The 20,321-nt window shown below is 45.7% G+C and overlaps 1 protein-coding gene across 3 annotated transcripts in view; it reads right to left on the bottom strand.

Moving 5' to 3' along the window:
- Positions 1–20,321, bottom strand: part of unc79 (unc-79 homolog, NALCN channel complex subunit) — a 46,177-nt gene that overhangs the window by 5,134 nt on the left and 20,722 nt on the right. For 2 of the 3 annotated variants that reach the window (XM_031788138.1, XM_031788140.1), the window contains exons 18-42: positions 19,634–19,849; positions 19,104–19,331; positions 18,831–18,981; positions 18,445–18,524; positions 18,143–18,291; positions 17,753–17,910; positions 16,808–16,989; positions 16,276–16,477; positions 15,874–16,053; positions 15,313–15,381; positions 14,488–14,777; positions 14,045–14,227; positions 13,677–13,839; positions 10,284–10,433; positions 8,515–10,137; positions 7,666–7,767; positions 4,780–4,896; positions 4,568–4,670; positions 4,310–4,450; positions 4,141–4,179; positions 3,850–3,962; positions 3,667–3,752; positions 2,707–2,880; positions 2,534–2,602; positions 1,372–1,482 (exon numbers count right to left, since the gene is read on the bottom strand). In XM_031788138.1, the coding sequence (XP_031643998.1) occupies positions 1,372–1,482; positions 2,534–2,602; positions 2,707–2,880; positions 3,667–3,752; positions 3,850–3,962; positions 4,141–4,179; positions 4,310–4,450; positions 4,568–4,670; positions 4,780–4,896; positions 7,666–7,767; positions 8,515–10,137; positions 10,284–10,433; positions 13,677–13,839; positions 14,045–14,227; positions 14,488–14,777; positions 15,313–15,381; positions 15,874–16,053; positions 16,276–16,477; positions 16,808–16,989; positions 17,753–17,910; positions 18,143–18,291; positions 18,445–18,524; positions 18,831–18,981; positions 19,104–19,331; positions 19,634–19,849 (5,079 nt within the window). The remainder of the gene's footprint in view (positions 1–1,371; positions 1,483–2,533; positions 2,603–2,706; positions 2,881–3,666; positions 3,753–3,849; positions 3,963–4,140; positions 4,180–4,309; positions 4,451–4,567; positions 4,671–4,779; positions 4,897–7,665; positions 7,768–8,514; positions 10,138–10,283; positions 10,434–13,676; positions 13,840–14,044; positions 14,228–14,487; positions 14,778–15,312; positions 15,382–15,873; positions 16,054–16,275; positions 16,478–16,807; positions 16,990–17,752; positions 17,911–18,142; positions 18,292–18,444; positions 18,525–18,830; positions 18,982–19,103; positions 19,332–19,633; positions 19,850–20,321) is intronic. The other variant, XM_031788139.1, reaches the window with a different exon arrangement.

Genomic DNA, 20,321 nt, shown 5'->3' with positions numbered 1-20,321 from the left:
TATAGTGTATATTACAAAATAAATTATTGCCTTCTCATTAGCATGAAACCCCAATACATACAGTACAGTTGATTTGGGGTCACATTTGTTCAAATGTTAAATGTATAGTGCATTAGTGATAAACATAACTTCCCAAACATTCATACGTCTACAATAACCCAATGAAAAATCCTCCTTAAACTTGTATATGAGAAAGCTCACCTCATAAGACTAACTGCACAGGAAACAGTTAAATAGACATTATCAGTCATGTTGACTTGCATATTGAGAAACGGATGTTATATAGCAGGGATTTAAAAGGCTAGAGGAAATCAATAGAGCTGGAGACATAAAGCATGGCGCTGTGACAGCAGTAGCAGGGGGAGGATCCATCATTCCTGCAGCAGGAGACAGCCAATGCCTCAGCTCTAACAGAGGGAGGCTTGCCCTCAGATACACACCATACATCCTCAGCCCTGAGCCCAAATTAATCATGTAAATCAATACTGGCTGATTGCCTACTTAATCATCTGTGACACACAGCCACCTTGCTGTCTAGCGGGAGAGGCTGGGGATAAGTATTACAACCAAGAACTACTGTATACAAAGGTCTGCAGACATGGTTTTATATTTAACAATGTGGGAAAGTTATATTTCTGTATCGCTTTTCTAATTGGGCCTTTCACATGAGATAAATGCATTGCTACAGATGAAGGATCTTAATTTAAGCCAGTTTGCTACAGCAGGAAAATAATGCTGCAGCAACAGGAAATGTGAATTATTATGTGGATTATAATGTACATTTTTTGTAGGGATTTATACATTTTTCATTAAGGAAAATCGCTGCGACAAATAATTTTACAGTTTTTCTCGATTGCTAAGACACTTTTAATGAAACTGGTGTCCACTTGCTTTCCATCATAACCTAATGAGCACAACAGTTTGATTTTTTGCAAAACAGTCATTTATCATTGCTTTCACACACAATGCAAATGCTAAGCACATTTTTACAAAACAGTAAATACAACTTTCTACAAAATGCGCAAGTTAGTTGAGTAAATCATGTCAAACAAAATTTAAACATTTGGTCAGAGCTGATACAAATTACTCCCATGAATGTGAAACCTCTTCTGCACAATTCTTTGCACAATTGTTCAATCAGCAATCAGTCCTTATTCATACAAAAAAGAGGTCACTTCTGAGTTGCTTATTGTAAAAATAGACCAAGTAAGAGGCCGAGAGCAAGGACAAAGGAGAGGTCGATGGGCCCATAGAGGAAGATAGTGCAGCTCTCAGTTAAAATGGAAAAAGGTCAAATAAAGCAACAAATGTGATCAAATTAAGATCCTACATTTGTACATAATAAAATAAGCTAACCTGTACATATCTTACCTTATTGAAGGCTTTGTAGCAGAGGCCACACAGCTCCACCAGGTAAGAGAGGCTGAACACTCCATACTGGATGACAAAGCTCAGCAGTTTGGAGAAGGGCTCCAGTAAGCTCTGAGGAAGAAGAGGAAGAGAGGGAGTTAAGGGTCAATGCCTGGTGGGTGGGTGAGGGGATCTTACCACACCAGTGGTTTTGTTATTTTTTCTGCTTATTCTAAATGAGTAAGACTTCTGGGTTCAGTCATGCAAATGACAGTCAATGTGAGTGAGCTGTTCACTGACCACTGAACAAGATCTCAAATCAAATCAAAAGGTTATTTGTTGTAGACTTAAACATGCAATTGTTGCTGACGAGCCCTTCCCAATGCTGCAGAGTTAAAAAATGATCATAATAAAAAGAAAAATAGTAACATGAATAATAAAATGCTCAATGGAGCTACAGGCAGTACCAATACCAGATCAATGTGGAAGGATATGAGGTAGATACTATGTGTACATGAATGCAGGGTAAAGTGACTAGGCATCAGGATAGATAATAATAATAATAGTAAAATAAAGAACAGAGGTGTGTGTCGGTATCCGCATGCGTGTTTGTGTTATGTGTCTGTGTGTGTGTGTGTGTGTGTGTGTGTGTGTGTGTGTGTGTGTGTGTGTGTGTGTGTGTGTGTGTGTGTGTGTGTGTGTGTGTGTGTGTGTGTGTGTGTGTGTGTGTGTGTGTGTGTGTGTGTGTGTGTGTGTGTGTGTGTGTGTGTGCGTGCGTGCGTGTGTGTGTGCGTGTGCGTGCCTGCGTGTGTGTGTGTGTGTACGTAATGTTGTGAATGTGTGTGGGTTTAGTGTGTCAGTCTAGTGTGTGTGTATGGTGTGTATATATAGTCTTGTGAGTGTTCATTGAGTAAGTTCAAGATAGTCTGGGTAGCCATTAGTTAACTATTTCGCACTCTTATGGTTTGGTGGTAGAATGTGTTTCGGAGCCTGTTGGTCCGAGAGCCAATGCTCAGGTAACGTTTGCCGGACGGTGGCAGAGTGAATGTAACCAATCAGAATGTAACCAATCATAAGCTGCTCAGGGCCTGGGATAGGGTTACTTATGACACTCAAATGAAGACTGACCTCACCATTTGGTTAGTAGTCCTAATGTATATCAAGCAAACACAGACAGACTCACCCGGGTTGCACTTGTGGTGGGGATCTTCAACAGGCAAATGATGATCCTCAAACTGGAGTCCAGGGGACACTGAGAGAGACGTCATCACATTCTTCATAAGGCTATAGCTCAATATTGATCACAGTTAAAAAAAAAAAATCAATGCAGCCTTTATGCAGAGCGAGGTCCAGTACCTTCAGAGGCAGCACAGAGGGTAGTTTAGTGAGGAAGGTCTGGAACTGATTGCAGATGGTGGTCCACAGGTTGCTGGGGGAGTCCATGGGCAGGGCCTCCATGAAGGTGGCGATGTTCTCCAGGCAGTGCAGCATGGTGCCCCCTGCTGGTAGACTCTTCTTGTTGTTCAGACCCTGAGGACAGTGGCAAAAATGATAACAGGGTTACAATTTATTGCCGTAGAGCCCTTACCAGCTGTAACAATTTTGTTAAAAAATATATTCTAAACATGGTTTGGACTATTGATTGTTATGAGCCATAGGAGTCAATTGAGATAGACTATCATAAGTCCTATTGCTTTAACATTTTAACAGGGTAAGATTGCTAAATAAAACAAACCAAGTTAATAGTGCAGAGTAAATATTGGGAATAACCATGCAGAGGCATGCTCTTCAGCAGTACTCATTATCTGCTTTAGTATCACGCTATCCAAACAGCAGTGTTAGTCTTGTCAATTTATACAAGAGCTCCTCCTACTGGATACATGATGAAAGTGAAGATTTTTCTTGAGACTCAAGACAGAGGGCTCGATTCAATTCAAACTCTGGAAGATGTGTGTTGTTGCACGATTGAAATTTAAAGGTAATTTCCGATAGAGCCGACATATGCAGCATTTACTATGAATGCGAAAAAAATGCTTTTAATGTCAATCGCGTTGTAACGCTGATCTTCTGTGTTAGCGATTGAATCAAATCAAATTGTATTTGTCACATTCGCCGAAAACAACAGGTGTAGACCTTGAAATGCTTACTTACAAGCCCATATCCAACAATGCAGTTTTAAGAAAATAGAGTTAAGAAAATATTGACAAAATAAAATAAAAGTTAAAAATAAAAAGCCCATACACAAACACACACCGCATAGAACCTTCAGCCAAGTGCTGAGCTTTAAGCATTACACTAAGCAGGAAAACATCCCACCTCCAGTAGCTGGTTCAGTGCAGCCACAGAACTCAGTTCATTAAAATCAATCAGGGAAAAGGCCAATGTTCTCAGAAAACCTCCATCTGAAAATGCACAGAAAAGAATGATGGTAAGGATCTAACCATATCCCTCAGAGAGCTGCTCCTAACAGTAGACATGTTGTGGTGTGTATGAGTAGACCTTTAATGTTGCTCTGGAAGAGCTGGGGCAGGATGCCATTGGGGGCCAGCTGATGGAACACACAGCGGAGGAACTGCTTAGCCACACCTGCTGCGTTGCCAGGGATCAGCATGCTACACCAACAGAGACATCAACAGACATAGAACGTCTGCACCTCATGTTGGCATATATTCTCATTTGTGTACAAGAATACAGCCAGTGTCAACAAATCATCAGCATCCACATTACACCTGCGTTTAGCACACACAATATAATAATATACTTAGTATGTCTGGTTGTGATGTGTCATACCTCTCAGCTTGCCCAGAGAAATTAGCACTAGACGCCAGCCTGAAAGACACAAATCTGAATTTAACATTGGAGACATGACAGAGAGTGTGCAAAAATGTTACTGAACAATCAGGTTTGTGTATGTCGAAGTATAATAGGGTTGGTACAGGAGCTGCTGTAGTTGCCAGACCTGCCCACAGACTGCATGATGTCCAGCAGCAGTGGAGCGGCCTGGTCGGGGCTGAGGTGGATGAACATGGAGAGCACCACCACTGCCAGGCCCAGGGTCTCCTCATCATACTCCTCTAGCACCGCACCACAGTCACGACACCTGAGTGACCACACAGTATTATCATTAATAACACTGAATAACCATTCATGTACACAGTGTCTGCGATCCTGAATGACACACCAGTCAGTGTTGGTGGTTGGCGGTAGGTTCTCTCACCTGTCAGTCATTGTGGTGGGCTGGTCATCAATGAACTCCTCAGGGGCTGGCACAAACATACTGACTGTACTGGGGGCAGATAGGAGGCTGGTCTTGGTGGGGCCTGTAGAGATAAACACTAAAATCAGCACAGTCAAACCCAATCATTAAAAATCGGTTTAGATGTTTTTCCCTCTGGAGAGGTGGACCAGAGATAGTTAGCAGTGACTAACCTGTCTCCCAGGTGCTGATATTGTGAGGGGCACTGGACTGGTGCTCCAGCTGTCTCTTCATCAGCTGGCTCATGGTTAGAGCTCCCAATGAGCCTCGCTTTGCCTGACGGTACTGAGCTGGGGGTGCGACAAACACACACCCAAAGAACTGAGCTGGGGGTGCGACAAACACACACCCAAAGAACTGAGCTGCCTGGTACTTTTCCTCTATCGACACTATTTTCATTTCAATGTCTGGTTCACTTAAAGGGCAACTCCATCACTTTCAACCTCATTTTCATTATCTCCAGCACAATGCCAGTGCCAACATATGTAACAACGGTGCATTTCTACCTTGTGCTAGAAACTCATTGCAGGTTTTGAAAATCCCTGTTTTTTACTTTTAATTCTACCCTGTGATGTCACAGAGAATAATTTTTTTAGGATCTTTCTTCTTATATTTTTAACCACTGATCATAGAAATATGCTGTTTCACATGTGACTCTTTTCAGGAAACTAGGCGTGTGTCGCATGTTATTACTTCACTGGAGCACCATTTGAACATACACTTTTTGGGGACAGAAATGCCTTCTGGAACATGTGACCTGTCATGTGCCTTAATAACAAACTTGTATGCCATCTGTAAATACAAATAAAATTGTTAAATTACGAGCCCAGTTGGTTTAGCCATGGGAAAAGTCAGCAGCCTCCCGAGTGGCACAGTGGTCTAAGGCACTGCATCGCAGTGCAAGCTGTGCCACTAGAGATTCTGGGTTCGAGTCCAGGCTCTGTCGCAGCCGGCCGCGACCGGGAGTCCCATGGGACGGCGCACAATTGGTTAGGAAAGGGTTTAGCCGACAGGGATATCCTTGTCTCATCGCGCACTAGTGACTCGCGGGCCGGGCGCAGTGCACGCTCACACGGTCACCAGGTGTACGGTGTTTCCTCTGACACATTGGTGCAGCTGGCTTCTGGGTTGGATGGGCAGAGTGGCTTGGTTGAGTTGTGTTACGGAGGATGCATGGCTCTTGACCTTTGCCTCTCCTGAGTCCGTACGGGAGTTGCAGCGATGAGACAAGACTGTAACTACTACCAATTGGATACCATGAAATTGGGGTGATTTAAAAAAAAAAAAAAAACATGTCAGTAGCTCAACACTGATTGGCTGAGATAATGAAGGGCTGGACATGCTGAGAGATGAGTTTGGATTGGTCTGCATGTAGCACGCTACATGTCTATAATATGAGCTGGTCAGTATGTGTAGGTAATCCTTTCTAACACAGCTTTTTTTTAAAGATATCACGTAGTAGAACTGCATAAGTTCTGCTCTCCAATTTCTGGAGGACCGAGTTTTGAAATCAGTGGAATTAGAGCGTTTGATTGTAAATATGCAGAAGGAGTCGAAAAAAGAACGCACAGAAGGCTGTTGTATAAAACACCTGTCTCTGGATTACATCTTCAAACTAAGGGCAACCATGGCATCCGTGACAGAGAGGGAGAAGCTTCCATCCATATATACGGGTAAGAGAGTCCAGCTAGCTACAGTTTCAGATATTACATGTTTCTAATTTTGTCAGAAAGTCATTTTCATTTCAAGTTAAAGTGTACTGTAGGGTAGTAACGTTATGAGTTGGGATTATGGTTCATTGTTTAGTTAGCTAGCTACATGTCTAAACAAAAGACTCCACTATGCAAATACCTATTTCAATAAAATGTTTATGATGTTACTGCGACATCTGTCGCTGGCAGCTGATAAATTCGCTCTGGCAACCTATGCCAATTTCAGAGTACTTTTGTCTGAGTGTGCCAAAGCACAGAATAACTGACACATTTATGAACGCTCAACACCTGTTGAATATGGCCGGTGTTAGTAAATGTTGGCAAAAAAAATGTAATTAAATTGTAGCCAGCAGCACAGTTGCAGTCACCAACGCTCTGGATAACATAAAAACAGCCTAACTAGCTCTGCAAGGGCGAGTAAAATGGTCAGAGTTCTCTCATTGGTGTCTGGAAGTAGCTAGTCAAAGTCAGCCAGTTAGCTTGGGTGCTTGACTGCTGTTGTTAGGTCAGAACGCTCGGATCAACTCTACCTTTTGTCCAGAGCGTCCTGTCTGCAATCTGAATGCTCCGAGAGCGGAACACTCTGAATTTACGGACTGCCAATTTTTAACACACCCGTAGTATAAACCAGTCTTTAGTCTTGAAATCTTTGGTTGTTTAACACATAGCCTCACATGTGAATCATTAAAGAGATGGGTGGGGCTAAAGCTGTGAACGATGCTGAATGGGTGTAGACAAAGAAGGTACCAAAACATTCAAGGGCCATTTTCTCAAAAGTGGGGTAACAAGTTTACAATAATTACTTTCCCATTGTTCCTCAACTGCAGTGTATGGTATACCATTTTCTAGCTCTGCGTCTCTTCTTTTATCTAATGTAAAAAATAAATAAAAAACATTTCAAATTTTGCAACATAAGACCAAATCGAACCGGTCGGTCACATAATGTAGACACTGGTTTGGTGCTGGAGATGATGAATATGAGGTTGAAAAGTGGTGGAATTGCCCTTTAAAGCAACTGTCAGGAAAATGGGGGGTAGAAGACACTCACAGAGGTAAATATAAAAATGAAATGATTTAATGGCTTAGTTGCGTATATTCATGAATTTATATATAGTCGGTTTGGTAGAATCCTGATCTATTGACCAGAAAAAGAAAATAACCATGAAAAAACTGCACTGGTGTCTTAATAAACAAAAGGCAGAGAAAAACACTACTAAAAAAAAGTATTTTACACCTTTATAAGTCAAGGCCAAATGTCTGAACAGTGTAAAGTTCCTGGTGTAATGACCACACCTGTTTTTTGGGGTGATTTAAACACATGACAATGTGGAAGTATTTGGATCCTACTTGATACTGAAGAGCGGTTGCTTGTTTCTGGGATAGCAGCTTCAAGGGTGGGGGCTGAGGCGGATTCCCGTGGCTTTTCCAGGGTAGACAGAACTTTGTGATCTGCAAGGCAATGTGGGTGAGTGATGGTGCGGAATAGTGGCTGCTTCAGCATCTTAGCCTCCTCCTTACCTCACATGTAGACAACTGGTTAGCGCATGGGATGCTGCAGACACCCAACGCCAATACAAAATGTAGTGTTGAGCTACAAGTAATTAACTGCAAGTATACATTGAGTCCTAGTGAAAGAGCAATCTAAAATGAAGATGTGGTTTATTGATGTACTATTTAGTAAAAAAAATCTTTTTTCATTTAGGCTATTACTAGTTCTTATATGGACAGCTATTTATGGAAAGTGTGTTGCAGTAATTTGAAGGCGCTGTACTGATATTTACTCGGTTTCTCAGACTTTCTTTTACAGTAGGCTTTTCAGAAGTTTACCATGGGTTGGAATGGGAAAAGGGAGAGACAAAGCCACAGGACAGGAAACAGCAATTGTGACCAGTTGACTAAAGATTTGAGGTAGCATGGATATGCGACTAGACAATTTATGTTTTGTTCATGTGGTTCTGCAATTCTAAGCAGACACTTTAGTAGAAAACGTATTTTATCAATCATATCTCATAAGCCCCCTCAAACCTTAGAGATGTCATCACTGAAACACACATACATCCAAAGGCACATTGTGCATGAAGTCAGCATACTTATCTCAGGGGCACATAAAAAGGAAACAGCAGCTGTAAGTCCATGCAGAGGGACCCCTCTCTCTGGACTTAGGCTCCTGTCTCCCCGGACCCTGTTCTCTCTTACCTGTGTCAGTGGGCTGCTCACCCAGCTTGTCCAGGGTGTTGAAGGAGATGTCTAGGTACTCTCTCTGGATGGCGCTCACAGCTATCTTCCTCTGCTTGCGTTGCCGGGGAACTATCTGGATCTTAAACTCTGCCTCGCCGTTCTCATCATCATCGGGTTTAAAGTCACTGTCATCAAGGTCCTCATCATCTTCTTCATAATATTCCTCTTCGTCGTTGTTGTTCCCCTCCAGAGAGGTGAGGGGTTCAACTGTGTCCTCAGGGATGTCCAGGAAGATCATCCTGCCAGAGGGACTGGTCCCCAGACCCACCCCTGCCTTCAAGTCCTCAGGATGCACAAAGTCATCCAGGGAGGTGTCAGGGACAGCAGGGGTCTTCCTCAGCAGGTCCCTCTTCTGTTGTAAGCTGAGAGTCATGGGGCTCTCCAGGCCAGGGTGCTCTGACCGGTCAGGCAGCTCCAGGGAGGTGGTGGGGGTTGCATAGCGTGGCCTCCTCTGTAGAGGCTGTTGGGGGCTTTCTTTTGATGGGGAGTCTGTGGTCCTCTTCTCCTTAGAACAGTCCTCCACGCTCACCTGCACCATGGGGGACAGGCACACGGTGCTTCTGCTGGCAGGGGAGGCAGTGGGCCTGGCAGGGGAGGCAACGGGCTTGGCAGGGGGGGCAGCAGACCTGGCCGGGGAGGCAGGGGGCCTGGCAGGGGAGGCAACGGGCTTGGCAGGGGGGGCAGCAGACCTGGCCGGGGAGGCAGGGGGCCTGGCAGGGGAGGCAACGGGCTTGACAGGGGGGGCAGCAGACCTGGCCGGGGAGGCAGGGGGTCTGGCAGGGGAGGCAACGGGCTTGGCAGGGGGGGCAGCAGACCTGGCAGGGGAGGCAGGGGGCCTGGCAGGGGGGGCAGCAGACCTGGCAGGGGAGGCAGGGGGCCTGGCAGGGGAGGCAGGGGGCCTGGCAGGGGAAGCAGGGGGCCTGGCAGGGGAAGCAGGGGGCCTGGCACTCCCATTCAGCCTGGGGCCCATCCCCATGTTCAGGTCAAACTCCTCGTCACTCTCCACGATCCTCAGTGGTGGTAGGGGCTCAAACACCAGGGAGTCGCTGTCGGACATGGAGAGGATGGAGTGCTTCTCTGGGATTGAAGTGCAGTCGGAGGAGAGGTCAATGAGGTCCTGGTCCTCCTTCTCTGCAGAAGAGCCGCCTGTAAGAGGGGAGTCCAAGTCGGCCTTGTCCTCAAACGTCTCCATGCAGCTGAGGCGCACCTCTGGGATGACAGGCCTGGAGCAGTCTGAGTGGCCCCCCCGGGTTCCTGAACGGTCCTGGTGGTCACTGCCCTCTGCTCGGCCTGAGGAGCCGTCTGACGAGCCCTTCCCATGGCCCCCTGTCCGCCTGGGGTGGGAGGTGGTGGAGGAGGGGGGCCCGGGGGTACCATGCTGCAGGTCACAGCGGTCTATGCAGGACTTGCGTCGGTGCTCGTCCAGGTTGTAGAGGATGGAGTCAGTGTTGGAAATGTCCAAGGACTTCTGCTTGTGCATGGCCTGCAGACGCTTCTTCCTGGTGCTCTCCTCCCTCACACAGTGCAAGATGTTGTCCTGCACTGCACTGGCCTCGCGGTACTCAGACAGCTCAATTTCACCTGACGCAGACAAAGAGAGGATCAAAAGATAGATCATATCTGATTGGGAAAATCTGTGAATGCTCAATTCATGTCAGCGAAGCATTTAAGTTCAATTAATGTAATTGCTGGATAAAATAGGTCATCCTTTGAGACGATTTTCATACTTTTCTGGGCATTCAGCTCTACCGGCTGGTACTTGACAGACTTGCTGCCACCGATTCTTTTCAAACGGGCAAAGAAGGTCTGAGACTCCTTGTTCCCTGCTCCAGTTGGTGTGTCATGAACGTCAGACTCATCAAACACACTGTCCTCCTCTGAAAAAAACACCATACACATTACAGATGTAGGATCTTAATTTCATCAGTCTTTTGTTGCTAACTATTTTCTTGCACTGCAGGAAATGCGGATGAGCTTTGTGATTTACATAAATTCACTGAAAACCCACATTAACACACAGTTATATTAACAGTATTGCTTTTTCATGCAGACTATTTTTTGGCCAGCTAATAACCTAACCACCGATCAAGCAACATTATGGACTACATTTTCAAATCCTGTTGCTGAAGGATTATTTTGCTGCAACAATATAAGTAAAATTAAGATCCTACATCTGTATTTTTGGGCTTTGACGGAGACTTGGATCACCCAAGAGTACACTGCTACTCCAGCTGCTCTCTCTTAATTTCTCTCATAGTCCAAGAGGATCTGGTCATCGTGGTAGGAATCTCCTATTTGGAGATTGAAATTTTTCTCCCTCTCTCACCTGTCCATCTCCTCATTTGAAGTCCACTCAAGCTTAACATTGTTGTCATCTACCGCCTACCAGGTGTCCTTAGAGAGTTCCTCAATGAGCTTGAAACCTTGATAAGCTCATTTCCTGATGATGGCTCACTGCTCTTCGTACTTGACGACTTCAACCTCCTGACATCTGCCTTCAATTCATTTCTTTCCAACTCTCTCTTTCCCCTCCTTGCCTCTTTTGACCTCAGCCTTTCCCAGTGCCCTCCCACTCACAAGACAGACAATATGCTTGACCTCATCTTTCCCAGTGCCCTCCCACTCACAAGGCAGTCAATATGCTTGACCTCATCTTTCTCAGTCCCCTCCCACTCACAAGACAGGCAATATGCTTGACCTCATCTTTCCCAGTGCCCTCCCACTCACAAGGCAGACAATATGCTTGACCTCATCTTTCCCAGTCCCCTCCCACTCACAAGACAGGCAATATGCTTGACCTCATCATTCCCAGTCCCCTCCCACTCACAAGACAGGCAATATGCTTGACCTCATCTTTCCCAGTGCCCTCCCACTCACAAGGCAACCCTCCTCCAGGTCTCTGATCACTACTTTGTTTTCTTTTCTGTCTCCCATTCCTCCAACCCTAGTCACTTAGCCCCTACCCAGATGGTCATGAGCCGTCGCAATCTTCGCTCTCTCTCTCCCACTACTTTCTCCTCTTCTATTCTATCATATCTCCCTTCTGCTAAATCCTTCTCACTCCTGTCTCCTGATTCTGCCTCTTGGACCCTACTCTGCGTGCAGCTGAGCGAAAATTTTAGATAACTAAACTTCCGGAGGATCTATCATCCTTTCACTCCCTCCTCTCTACCTTCTCTTCTGCTGTATCCGCTGCTAAAGACACTTTCTATCACTCTAAATGTTGAGCTTCTGCTTCTGTTGAGCTTCTGCCTCTAACCTTGGAAACTCTTCTCCACCTTCTCCTCCCTCCTTCATCCTCCACCGCCTCCTCCTCCCTCTCTGCAGACAACTTTGTCAACCACTTTGTCAAACACTCCTCATAAACTCAGCCTATTGAGTCCTCTGGTCCCACTCGCACAGAAGTACCCTACGCCTTAATCTTTCTCCCATCTCTCTCCAGATGAAATCCTGCGACTAATGAAGTCCGGCCGCCCGACAACCTGCTCGCTCGACTCCATCCCCTCCTCCCTTCTCCAGACCATCTCTGGAGACCTTATTCCATTCCACACTTCCCTCATCAACTCATCCCTGACCACTGGCTGAATCCCCTCTGACTTCAAAACGTCCCGAGTCCCTACCCTCCTCCTACACTCGACTCCTCTGACGTCAAAAACTACAGACCGGTATCCCTTCTTTTTGTTCTTTCCAAAACACTTGAGCGTTCCGTCTCTGACCATCTCTCTCGCTATCTCTCCCAGAGCGATCTTCTTGATCCTAACTAGTCAGGTTTCAAGACGGGTCCCTCAACCGAAACTGCTTTTCTCTGTGTCACGGAGGCTCTCCACACTGTCAAATCTGACTCTCTCTCCTCTGTTCTCATCCTTCTAGATATATCTGCTGCCTTCGACACTGAACCATTAGATCCTCCTCTCCACCCTCTCAGGGCTGGGCGTCTCAGGCGCTGCACACTCTTGGATTGCATCCTACCTGGCAGGCCGCTCCTACCAGGTGACGTGGAGAGGATCTGTGTCTGCACCATGTACTCTCACTACTGATGCACCACATACTCTCACTACTCTCTATACACCAAGTTACTCGGCGCTGTCATGTCCTCCTTCATGCTCTACAACGTCCAAAGAATACGACCCTACCTCACACAGGAAGAGGCGCGGGTCCTAATCCAGGCACTTGTCATCTCCCGCCTGGACTACTGCAACTCGCTGTTGGCTGGGCTCCCCGTTTGTGCCATCAAACCCCTGCAACTTTTGCAGAACGCAGCAGCGGTTCTCAACCTTCCCAAGTTCTCCCATGTCACTCCGCTCCTCTGCAAAAGCCACTGGCTTCAAGTCAAAGCTTGCATCCACTACACGACCCTGGTATTGCCTACGATGCAACAAGAGGAACTGCCCCTCACTACCTTCAGAGCTCCCGAGTGGACTGCATCTCAGGCACTGCATCTCAGTGTTAGAGGCGTCACTACAGACCCTGGTTTGATTCCAGGCTGTATCACAACCAGCCATGATTGGGAGTCCCATAGGGCAGCGCACAATTGGCCCAGCGTCGTCCGGGTTAGGGTTTGGCCGGTGTAGGCCGTCATTGTAAATAAGAATTTGTTCTTAACTGACTTGCCTAGTTAAATAAAGGTTAAATGCTGAAACCCTACACCCCAATCCAAGCACTCTGTTCTGCTAACTCTGGTCTCTTGGCCCTCCCACCCCTACAGGAGGGCAGCTTCCACTCAGCCTAGTCCAAGCTCTTTGTCGTGGCACCCCAATGGTGGTACCAGCTTTCCCCCTGAAGCTAGGACAGCAAAGTCCTTGCTCATATTTCCGAAAACATTTGTAACTCTACCTCTTCAAAGAGTATCTTAAATAATCCCACAGCACCACCCTCGCATCCACTCCTCACTTTATTGAGGAAAATGTACTTACTGAGACTGTGATATGTGGTTGTATCCCTGAGCTATCTTATGATAAATACACTAACTGCAAGTAGCTCTGGATAAGAGCGTCTGCTAAATGACTCAAATGTAATGTAAATGTAATGTATGTCCAAAACTCTCCATTCTTATTCCTGATCATTTAAAACAAAAGCCTATATTTACAATCCAGGCATGTGATAATCGCTGTTGTCCCCACCTTTCTCTTTCTCGTTGTAGCGGCTGATGTTGGAGTTGTCACTATAGAGGGGTCCAGCAGTGGCATGGGGCCTACAGCTGTGGTACTGGGCATTCAGGGTGTTGATCGTGATGTGGATCAGGTGCAGAACCCCTTTACTCACATCCATATCCCTGTAGGGGTACTGGGACCACACACAGGATTGGTAGAAGTGAAGGGTAAGAGAGTACAAAGCAACGTAATATATATAGATTAGCTGTCCTCAATATTACATTTTCACAATTACAGGTAATCAATTATAGACACACTGCATCTATAAAGTTTACAATGTAAACACATTCACATAGTGGATAAGGTTTCATTATATTCCAACTGTGGGTGGTGTGTACCTTGTAGAGGATGACCAGCAGGGCTTTGAGCCACATCTGTCTGATGTGTGGCTGCAAGGCCCAGAGAGAGCAACGCGGCGGCTGCTGGAAGTAGTGTCTGAGCTGGGGGCAGGTGCAGTACTTCAACACCTGGACCACCAGGGGGAGCAGCTGCTTCCCCAGCCCAATGTTGTAGTCCATCACCTGGAGGAGATATCACATCACACCAGGTTCTTCTTGATGCTTGACAGATTGTCATAATTCACATCATTCAGCAGCAGCAGCACAATACTTCAAACTTTACAGGGGGAAACAATCTGAAAAACTCCCATCTCTCATGAACTCCCAACTGAAGCAGATCTAGATCAACTCTAGATTTACTCAAGGATTGTCTTTAAAACAAATGTTAGAACTAGTACAGCATTAACTCAGAGTCATTTATAGGGTTAATATTATCCTCTAACCTGTGCGATGCCAGCAATGAAAGCATTGAAGCAGGTGGAGGTCCTCATCTTTTGCGGTGCGATCATGAAGCAACCCTCCTGCTGGTCATAGCCCAGCAGCACATACAGATGACGCTTCACCGAGTTGAAGGCCTTGGCACTGCCGATGTCTGCCTCAGCACTGCTCTTGTCTTTGGCCATGAACTTCATGAGTACCATGATGAGCTGGTGCACCGTCTGGTGATCTATCCCAGCATCCTCTGGGAGCAGGTCCCTGATGACCGAGTCATCCTCCATTGAGGGGCTGTGGCCTTGGAGAGGGGCCAAAGCATCAGGGTTAAAAGGCAGGAGGAAGCGTGCTGCCGACATGGGAGCGGATGAAGAGGAGAGGGGCGGTGAAGCAGGGGAACAAAGCTCGGGGGAGGGTACGACAGTCACCTAACTTGGTCTACATTTGGCAGGGTGATTACCTATATGGACGTCACTTTAACATTGTCATGGAATATGTCAAATGCAAACAGAAAATGTGACAAGCTATCAAGATAGCAAGAGTAACGGACTACCCACTGGGCACAGATGTCAGTTCAACGTCTACTCCACATTGGTTCAACGTAATTTCATTGAAATGGCGTGGGAACAACATTAATTCAACCAGTGTATGCCCAGTGGGTATCTATGAATTTTGGATGAAAAGCAATGAATGTCAGTGAAGAGCAAACATTGCTTTTTCTTCAAGTTTCCTGATGCCCATCAACTTTATCAGTAGCCATAAGTTAGTCATATGATGCGATTATGCTGAAGGGAATGTTGATCTGTTTCTATATTTAGATTTGGATTGTTATTTACCTGGCAGGACTTTCTCTATCATATCTCCCAGAGTCGGGGCAGAGTGCTCTTGCCTCGTAAGCCTTAAAGCTAAAAACCACACATGAAGAATGCAATTTAGGAGAATGTTCTTGGGAGGTAGCACAGGACACAAGTCTGAGCTTCCAGATAACCCTATACATCCCAATGTCTCACACCATTCACATAAAGTGATCCTAATATGTATTTGGATGCCGAGACTTTTCCGAGTTATTCTATTAATAATTTCACCTCCACTTGCTTACTCAAGCTCAACAACCACACAGTCTAAAGCCAACAGTAAACCCCCTCTCCCAGAAACTCAGACCGCATCCTGTGCAGGGTCAATGAGGAAATCACAGAGAAGACAAACCTCTTACCTCCAGCAAGATAACAAATCGCTGAGAAAATATGCAATTGAGTGAAACAAACAGGAATAAAGATTTTGTAGGTATACTAACAGAACAGAGAGGTGAATTGATGCCGAGAGAAACAGTAGAAGCATGGGACAGACAAAAGCTGAGACCTACGGACTAGTAGCCTAACCAACCGATGGACACTCACGTAGTCGGTTACACAGAGTCTCTGGGAGGGAGAAGGCTCGCTTGGTTGTGGACGGGCCCTTGATGCTGTCACGGAGGGAACGCACACTCTTCTGGCGGTTCCTGGCAAAGCGCGCCCGTCTGATTTTCCACATCGCTGCATCACTAAGGTTGGCCACGTTGGTACGCACAGCTGTGATGGCTGACAAGGAGAGGCAAGGAAGGAAAGATAAATAACATACATCAACGTGCCGATGTCTCATAACACTTAACACACCTCCACCACACGAACATGAACTGTAATGTTCTGATTTCACAGGTTTATGTTTCCCTACATGCTTGGTTTGTTGTATTGAACATAAGTCATAGTGAAAATTATATTCTGCAGATTATGTAACTGATAAAATCCCCCAGCTGGGCGTACTAGTGGGGAAAGGGAACTCCTTGTTGCAGTCCAGGTGGAGCTGGGCCTCCAGGGAGAGCGTCTCGAAGCGGTTGACAAAGAACTCCCAGCTGAGGGCAGGGACCTCCTGCTTCAGGTGGTGCAGCATCAGCAGCTTGCTGAGGATGATGGGCCGGTCCCTCACCACCGTGTCGAACTGGAAGTCCAGGCACAAACACAAACCCTGCAGACACACAGACACAGACATACAAACACACAGACACACAAACACACAGACAGAGACACACAAACACACAGACACAGACACACAAACACACAGACATACAGAAACAGACACACAAACACACAGCCACAGACATACACAAGTGTTAGCACTGCACTTACATGTTTTTGTGTTATTCATCAATAGAAAATTGTTTGCTGACTTGCTGCGAAGCAATTTGTCCTCCAGGACAAGAAAGACTCCATACACGTTATCAATTGTCACATGAAAAGTGGTTGTATGGCAGTTTAATAGTATTTATCTTGGCCTAGATAGATATCTGTTAATCACCTGTAGTGCTGGGCTCTTGATGGTGTCCAGCAGCAGCCTGGCGCGTGTTGCCACAGCCGGGTTGACATCCTCCACAGAGGCCAGGAAGCTGCAGAAGGCGTGGGCCAGGGAGTACTTCAGCAGGTGGTTCTTCGTCAAAGAACCAATGTCTAGGAACCGACAGAGCACCGCCACCTTCTCCACTTGGAGTTCCCATGACAACACAGACAGGGCACAAGATAACATCTCAGCGCCATGTCACATTTAGTTTGATAGGACACTGCAAAGGATAATGTTAAAAGCAGCATCACTCTAACACTGATGGGTAATGTACAGTGTCACTAGATGGCAGTGTGGTAGTAGAGGGAGTGGAGATAGTATTATTGCAGCCAGATTGCCTGTGGGCCATAGTGATGCTTTGGCACCCAACTGGTATCTTTTTGGGTTGATTTACACTAACAGGTAAATTACCATGTTTCAGAATAGCTAATATGAGGCCATAATTAGATCATTAAAATTCATGATCCTCATCCTACGGTTCACGTGTGTACACAACCTGTAGTCATGACACATCATTTCCCTTAGCAATTGTTCATGGTATTTTGCAATGTTACTTTGCAAGTAATATGCAATAAACATCTGCTTTCTATGCTGTTTGAAGTCAGAGTCTGTTAAATGACTTCATGTGAATTTAACAGACTGCTATTATTATATTATATTCTAATCTGATTTAGTGGGGTTTGGTTAAATGCGGAAGACACAATTTCAGTTGAATGCATTCAGTTGTACAACTGACTAGATATTCCCCTTTCCCTTGATTGGTGCTCTGTGACATTGTCAACAATAAAACTGCAAAAAATGAAATTGAAGATAGATGTTTGTATCTATTCCTATCATCACATTCCTATCATCACATACAGTACCCCCCCCCCCCCACACACACACACACACACATATAAAATTCACCTGCTTCGAAGCGTATCTTCCAGTCCTTGCTGTTAAAGTTGCTGTCCACCAGGTTCCAGAAGATGTCTGCTCCGTGGGAGAGGGAGAGGGCATGCAGGAGCTGGGGCACGGCCAAGGAGGCCAGCTGGCAGAACTCGGACTTCAGCATGGTCCACAGGCTGGAACACACTATGACATTAGACACACACGCATACCTGGCTGCTCTTCACGTATTTGATGATCAAGTTCAACTGACATCAAGACCGTGATCAACGATTTCAGTTTCTGCATGTAGCTACATCTCATGGCTCAAGGCATGTTTAAAGAAAGTACTAGTAGAGATTTCTGTAAAAAAACAAGCTACGTGTGAAACTGCAGGAGGGGCACCATGCGGTGATGGTGACTGCTGACCTGGGAATGAGCATCTTCTCCTGGATGTGGGCCAAGAAATGGGGGTGGTCCTTACGGGCCAGGTACAGACACTCTCCGTGGAGACACAGGATATTCAGACAGTTCAGCATGTTGAACAGGATATCAGGCTCCTCAAACTTAGACATTTCCTACAAAGGGAACAAAATGTACATTTCCTTTGCTCACTCAATCGTTTCTAATGAGGATACAGGATTATTGTCTTTCATTAGGCATCTATTATATTCTATAGACAAGTTATATCTTGACAAGATGACACTGGATAAAGGTGGACTGGCAGGTACCTGCAGAATAGTGTATATTAGCTTGAGAGACACAGGGAGCTGCTGGTAGGAAAACTTCTTATCAGCATTATTCTTCATCGCTGTAAGAGAGAAATGTTTGCTGTAAAAAGAGAGAATTCCCCAGCAGAGGAGAAACTATGCAGTGTTTCCTCTTCATGTTGTACGCAGCCCCTGAACTGTTACAGAGAAGTGTTCATCTCATATGTTTTTCTTCATGTCATAAAATACATTTGGGATTAGATTTTGGTAATGCTGAGGTATTTACACCTACACAACTGAGAATTGTTCTGCTTGTGTTTCATCAGATCTGTATCAGTACACTGAGATATTCTGTACTCAATCCAAAACCCTTCCAACCCAAGCTTTATTTCGCCATGGATACATACGTGGGTTGTCAGGAGAGTAACTTTGACTTGTAGGGTTGTCAGTGTGTGCGCTGGCAGGGTTGTCCGCTTCCTCTGCCCCTTGCTTTGTCCGTTGTTCAGGACCAAACACTTGAGGCAACAGCAATGTGTCCTCCAAGATGTCTGTTGACTCCTGTAGTCAAGACACAATAATGTCTACTGACAACCAAATACAGTAAGAATTACAAACCATTTAAAACAATTGGACCGATTCAGGACATGCTGTTTTTACAGGAGTCTGCTTGTGTGTCTCACCACCAGACGTATCTCCTCCCTGGGGGTGAGTCTCTCCAGGAGCTCACAGCCTAGCTGGTAGCACAAAATGCTGGACTGGCACAGGCTGCACTCCAGAGCCTTCTCATCCTTCTGACAGGTGTGGGAGCCCCCCCACGGGGCCTGGAAGACGTTGTTGATGATGCCCACAATGTCCTTCCCCAGACTGCTTTCCAGACCGAGCATCACACCGTCATCCTGGAGCTCCATCTGAACAAGGACATTGTAGCTGGGTTTATTGTGTCAGTTGCCCTGTCTTTTTTTTCTATTTGCTTTTTATTTTTTAGATTATGCACTTTGAGATGATTCTGTATAATGGAAAGCGCTTTACAAATGGATTAAATTATTATTAGAAGTAAGGAACCACTACAACGTTGTTGAACAGGAGAACCCACAGAAATAGAAAGTGAGACAGAACTCAGCTTGGTGGCTCTGAGGTATTCAATGAGGTATTGTAAAATGTAACAGTACTCTATAATTGAACCCATGTCTGCAGTGTATGGGCTTGCCACCTGTTTGAGGATGAGGTCGAACATGAGAATGAAACAGCCCAGGTTCATGTCATCGTCATCACAGTCCAGGTCCAGGGCACAGTGTCCCGTAGCATGGCCCAGGTTCTTAAAGGGGCTGCAGTGCAGGGGGCTCCGGAATGGGCTCCGGAACGGACTGGGGAACGGGCTCACAGTGTTGTGCGGACCAAGATGGCCTGGATCTGAAACCACGCTTTCCTAGGGACATGACACACACACACACACACAAACACACAAACAGGTATCATCGTTTCATAATTGTACTGTCATGAGATCTACCCTGTGTGTGTGCTGGCAGGGTTGTCCGCTTCAAAGTGTATTCAGGTGTAGAAATATGCTGTGGATAGATGAGCCAAAGGGTTTAACTTTCACAGATAAATCTGAATGATGGCAGAGCTCAATTAAGCCCCTTAAATAGAACTATATTTAGACTTCAGCAGTTACCAGGGCAACACATATGCCTGTGGATGGTTGACAGTAGAGGGTATCCAGCTAGCATATTTGGTTCCTTGGAAGTTGTAGGAACATACTTTTCTGGTTTGCCATTGGTTCTGGGAACGAAGGCAAGTTCCCTGACTGGTAAAACGGAACGTTTTTTAACGTTCTGAGAACAGAAGTGAAAATGTTGCCTGTTCTGGGAGGTACATTTTTAGATTGCAGGGAGGTTCTG

The sequence above is a fragment of the Oncorhynchus kisutch genome, linkage group LG14, assembly GCF_002021735.2.
Source record: "Oncorhynchus kisutch isolate 150728-3 linkage group LG14, Okis_V2, whole genome shotgun sequence".
Classification (NCBI taxonomy): Eukaryota; Metazoa; Chordata; class Actinopteri; order Salmoniformes; family Salmonidae; genus Oncorhynchus; species Oncorhynchus kisutch.
The sequence above is the reverse complement of the archived record's forward strand: the minus strand, read 5'-3'. Positions and strand labels throughout refer to the sequence as shown.